The sequence below is a fragment of the Sinocyclocheilus anshuiensis genome, unplaced genomic scaffold (genome assembly GCF_001515605.1).
Source record: "Sinocyclocheilus anshuiensis isolate Anshui unplaced genomic scaffold, SAMN03320099.WGS_v1.1 scaffold1980, whole genome shotgun sequence".
Classification (NCBI taxonomy): domain Eukaryota; kingdom Metazoa; phylum Chordata; class Actinopteri; order Cypriniformes; family Cyprinidae; genus Sinocyclocheilus; species Sinocyclocheilus anshuiensis.
This window is the reverse complement of record NW_015557235.1, coordinates 560,031-565,924: the sequence shown is the minus strand read 5'-3', so window position 1 is coordinate 565,924 and position 5,894 is coordinate 560,031. Positions and strand designations below refer to the sequence as shown.

At 42.7% G+C, this 5,894-nt stretch overlaps 1 protein-coding gene across 1 annotated transcript in view; it reads right to left on the bottom strand.

Annotated features, from left to right (window-relative positions):
• The window catches only part of LOC107679005 (ventricular zone-expressed PH domain-containing protein-like), a gene marked incomplete at its 3' end in the record, with an annotated part of 88,786 nt that overhangs the window by 6,592 nt on the left and 76,300 nt on the right, over nt 1–5,894 (bottom strand). Inside the window, exon 7 of the mRNA XM_016474407.1 lies at nt 1,626–1,843. Coding sequence (XP_016329893.1) covers nt 1,626–1,843 — 218 coding nt within the window. The remainder of the gene's footprint in view (nt 1–1,625; nt 1,844–5,894) is intronic.

Here is a 5,894-nt window from a genome sequence, read left to right as displayed (position 1 = left end):
ACTTGGAGTGGGGGTAAACAGTTTACTGTTTTTTACCGTTTACCATAAATGTTTAGTTACTTTTTGCTATTTAGTTATTTTTTAATGCTATTTAAAAAAGAAAAAAACAAACGTGCAAAAAAGGGTTAAAATCACATTACATTGTAACATTGCAATCTAAAAACAAAAATAATCCTTTTAAAGCAGAAGTTAAAGTTACTAAACTAAAAATGAAAATAATAAAAAGCACAGACTAATTGAGTATAAAGGGTATTTTGATTACCCCATTACACTTTACAGTTAGTGCTATCATACAAATACACTTACTTGTAGGTTTAAAATTCTACATGTCACATTTATTGTCCAACTACAAATATTTCAGCAGAATGTATATTTTAGTCAGAGTTATTGCGCTCCTATATCATTGAGCTCTGTCGGTTTGGTGCGCGGCGGCGCTCGTTCTAAATGAAGTCTGTGGAGTTTAGCGGAGAATCGCAAAGCAAAAGCTCATGCACTTCTGACAGCAAAATGGAAATATTTCCATGGCTTTTTTAACATTTACAGATGGAGAATATACCTGTGAAATGTAAGTTATGCATTAAGGAAAGCAGCACATCTCAAACACATTAAACAGCGCGTCTCTGTCAGCCTCACACGCAGCCTTTCTGTCAGAGCATCTGACGGGGCGAGTGCGAGCCGCTTTGAACTGAAACTATAAACTATAGGCTACTAGGAGAGAAATAAAACGCAGAAATTATTTAAATGCAAAACCAAAAAAAATAAAAACGCTCTGATTGGTTGAACTCTTCATCTTTTTCTGTTGCTTGTTTTGAATACTGCTCATGGACAGAGGCGTCACTAGATTTTTGCGTAGTTTAGAGTGACAAATCGTACCAGCGTACTTTGAGGTCAAAATGCATAGACGCTACGCAAAATGCGTACAGGTTGGCAGGTCTGTTAATAGCTTAATTTAGGCTTATTTTACAGTCTAAACTGCAGTTTGAATGCAGTTTATTGTCAATAAACAAAAATACAAAACTAATGTCACTGCCACGTAATAATAATGGTTTATTCCAAACATAAAAACAATTTCTATGTAGAAAAGTTGAAATAAAGATTTTGGAAAGCAATTTTGAAAGATGATAAGCGAGAACAAAGGGAGAAAGAATATAAAAGTAGAAAACGGACAGTTCTATCCTGTCCCTTCTATTATTTGTACAATAAATAAAACCAATAAATAAACACAAAAAAAAACACTATCCAGGTATTTCATTTAGTAGATTTCTCTTTATTCGTCATCTTTCCGACGCAACCTATTTTCCTTATGAGAGAAAAATGAAGTCTTAGAAACAGAGAAATAAACAAAATGTTTCTATCTGGAGTACATCTTTACCTCATTGGACTTTTAGCAATGAAACTGCCAAAGCACTGATTAGCTGAAGAATTTTGCAATGGTTAAGGTTGACAGGCAGACAAAGGCCTGTGGATTAGGGAGCTTTTAAACAGAAGTTATTCCATCATAATAAAATGTCAATTACTTCAATAAAACTAATCACCCGTGTGGTTTAAAGAATGAATATTGGAACATATCAAGGCTATTTAGGAAATCTAAGCAAGTGACATAACTGGGAAAATTGTGTGACTACCTGCTAAGTGTACTGTCAGCCTCCAGCTTGCAGCCCAGCAGTCGAGCGATGGCGGTGAAGCTGTTGCTCATGCGGTAGATGTCTTTTCCTCCACCACCCAGGATGGAAGTGTAGCGATCGGTCAGGCAGTGGATTTCCAGCAGTAGTGTGTGATGGGCGTTGTGCCCCATACTTGCTAACAGTGACACCAGATACTGCAGCGCCCCGCGAGCCTGGACCTGCACACAAGAGGTCAAATGTGTGTGACAGGTGTGACACTGAAGACTGGAGTTATATATGCAGAATTTAGCTTTGCCATCACAGGAATAAATTACATATGAATTACATTAAAACATAAAACAGATATTTTAAATTGTAATAATATTTCACAATATTCCTGTTTTTACTGTAAATTTTATTAAATAAATCCAGCCCTGGTAAGCATAATGGTGCGCACACCAAAAGTGAGTTTAATTATTCGCAGATTACTTACAAAGTCAATGCAAAGGAGAGAACAGACACAAATTCCTGTCAGGTGATTCGAAAAACGCAAATTGGGTTACGCAATTGCAGCAAACTTGCAAAGCTGAAAAATCGAGTGGAAAATGACACGTCACGCAAGCCAATCAGTGAAGAGCTTATTGACATTTCTGATTGTATCAGAAAATGGAGGAGAGCATTACGTGATTTTTTATTCAAGTGACACGAAAAACATCCCGTTAGTAATCTAAAGACATAACACAATGAGAATATTCGCTTCACTCTTGGTGTGCACACACCATAAGAGTCTTCTTTCAAAAACATTTTTTAAATCGTACTGACCCCAAACTTTTGAACAGTAGTGTATACAAATAAGTATTTCCATTCAAGTTAAATTTTTAACAATATGAATTCACATTAACATTCCCATTCGTGTGTCCAAACATTTGACTGGTACTATAGGCCTATATAGAATACAGTATATACATAAACAGAATATATATACATAAACACATTTTTTGCAGTGATCACTCAAATGTGGTGATAAAACACTTATAATGACGTGACAAAGATATGTAATGATAGAGGCAGGGCATTTAACAATTTAAAAATAAACTTTATTATCCAAAATGAGTCTGACATCTGTGCACTGAACAGCAAAGTTGAAGTTTATTCAAGTTTAATTCAATTCAATTCCATTCAACTTTATTCCGTTTAAGTTTATTTCACTTCGGAACATTCATTCACGGATTTGTGTACATGTTTGAATGTAACATGTACGTTCCCTTCGATCTGGAATCATGGCGGAATATCATGTGAAGTCTTACGGTCGAATAAGACCACGCTTGAATGCTGCTGCCTGAACAAGAGACCTCCTTACTGAAGTGAAAGTGTTGGCTGGTGTCACCATCTCGCGAAAGTGCCGGCGGAGCTCCATCAAATTCGGGGGATCCCTTCAGCTTGAGGAGCCTTCTCGAACGCCACCCTCCACGCGTCAGTAGCCCCCCGGGATCACTGGATCGGTCGGCGCAGGACCGCAAATTTAACCACCCGTAACTCCCGAACCCCAGGGGCTATCGACGTGGGGGTGGTCTCATTCGAAAGAGGGCCTCGAGACGTACACTCGATTCACGTTCAAGAGGGTTCCTCGAGCTGAAGGGATCCCCCGAATTTGGTGCGGATTCGCTGCGCCGTTACGGAGATATGGCCGTTCAAAGTTTCAATGGTTTTCCATAGACTTAAGTTTTAAAGCGTTTCATCCAAGTCGCCAGTAGCAAACAATGGAGCCTCTGCTGGACAAACTAAGTAATTACACCATTTCAAGCATTTTATCTGCGTTATATGTTCTGTAAAAAAATGTTCATATCGGCGGCATATTCGCCGACACCGATATATCGGTCAGGCTCTAATAAAAATGGTGCAGTAATCGTACTAAATGATTAAAAGGTACCTCAGTGTATACCATTTAACATGGTACATTTAAGAAAAACAACATCTTTTTAAACAAACAGTTGATGAATGGCTTATAAAGCACAAGAAACCTGGAACAAAATTATTGGAAGCATTATAGGACATGTAGTGCAATAAGTAATATTTAAAAATATTAAGAAAGGTCCAGAAATAGAGTAAGATCACAGCATGATGAATTCCATGAAAGGAAGTTTCTATAAATGCCCACAACTGGGACTACATCACATCTTGCACAATGGGTGTGTGTCTGGCCGTGGCTGTAAGCATATCGAAACACTATTTTCCATTCCTATTTTAAACTAATATGGGGATCCGATTCAAAACATGTTTTTTGCCCAAGTCAGAGTGGTGACTCAAAGCAAAAACTAAATCAAACTGAAAGGGGGGGATAATAAATTATCATACTGGCATCAGCAATCGAATTCCCCTTTGAAAACATAAGATTTGTATATCATGATGTACTACTAACATGTCAGATTCTGGATGTGAAAGGTCAAAAACAACCTCTGATATCATATACAGACTGATCTATCTCCATACCATGATGCCAAATCTCAAGGTCTAAAGAAACAGTTTATCCATCAACGTGAAAAAAACGACTGTAAATAAGAGATTGTCATGATGTTGTCACGATACGCTGCCGGAAGGAACGAAGGAGCCGTGGATAAACGAAACTGTCATTTATTCAATCCAACACACAGGGTAAATCCACACTTGGGAGGGAAGGAAGACACACGTACCCAACTGGTAGACCTGACATATCGCTCCCCTCCCAGAAAGGTGCGTCCTCGCGCCGAAGAAACAACAGAAGGAGGGACGGTTGGGAACTTGGGAGGAGTCCAGGGAGGTGACGACGGAGGGAGGAGCCAAGGAGGAAACAAGAGAAGCAAAGGTGGATCAGACGGAGGGAGGAGCCAGGGAGGAAACAGGAGGGACTTGGAGCATCCGGCGCCAGGTGGGACCCTGGCCACAGCCATAATGATGACTCACAGTGGAGCCGACTGAGGGAGGAGCCATGGAGGAGGAAGGGATGATGACTCCAGGGGACCCACCTAATACGGCGGAGCAGATGGCAGAGGAGCCCGAGCAACAGGGAGGATCCGGAGGGCCAAGGCGGAGCAGATGGCGATCCGGAAGGCCGCAGTGGAGCCGGAGCGACAGAGGACTGAGGAGGAGCCGAAGGGATGGAGGAGCCTTACAGAGCCGGAGGGACAAAGGAACGAGGCGCAGCAGGAGGAGTGGAGTCCTGAGGCGAAGGATGGTCGACGACAGACCGAGGCGGAGCCGGAGGGAAGATGGAGCCCGGCGGAGCCAGTGGACTGATGGACCACAACGGAGAGGAGGGAGCTAGAAGCCATGGTGGAGCCGCTGGGTCGACGGGCCAAGGCGGAGTCTGGGGCTTAAAGGCTGGAGGCAAAGTCACGGGATTCTCCAGCCACGGTGACGATGCCGTATAGCCTCTGGGATTTCAGGGCTTAACTCAGGAACGGGAGCCCTCTCTGGGCTGGATGTGGAAACCGGAGCCCTCTCTCCTTCGAAGTTGCACAGTCTCAGATCCGTAATTAGCTCGCCCTCGGCCACGTGGCAGGGGGTGGAGCTCCTCTCCGCGCTCTCACTGTCCGCGGCTTTCTCCCTCGTGGCAGGCGTTGTAGCTGGCTCTCGCACCTGGTCTGACGATCCGAGAGGCTCTGGCTCCGTGGCGATCCTCAGCTCTGTTGCACTCCTTGGCGATGGCTCGTTGGTCGCAACGGGCTCGAGCGCTCTGTCATTGGTGGGCTGGGCTCTGGGTCTGGCTGTGCTCTGGATCGGGGATAGACGCTCTCCAGACACCGGATAATGGCTTCCCTCCAGCTCAGTACAGAGGTGTCTGGGAGGTCGACGGGATGATAGTAATTTGCCCCGATCCAGAACAGTGAGTTCAGCGCAGCGTCGTCGAATGCCGTTAAAACAGCAAGCTGGCTGAACTCAACTGCATACTCCAATAGGGAAAGGTTTTTGTGGGCGAGGGAGGTGAACTTTGATGGCAAAGGGATCCATCGGGAACACAGAGAAAAACAGAAAACAAACACTGTAGAAAACACAGAAAACAAACGAAGGGGAAAACGCAAATAAAGTTTTCTTTTGAAGGTCGGCTCTTCTGTCACGATACGCTGCCGGAAGTAACGAAGGAGCCGTGGATAAACGAAACTGTCATTTATTCTAGGGCTGAACGATTTTGGAAAATAATCTAATTGCGATTTTTTTTACCAATATTGCGATTGCGATTTAATATGCAATTATTTTTTAAAGCTCTTTATGTTCTGTATTATTCAACAAAGACAAGCTATAAATCATTGTATA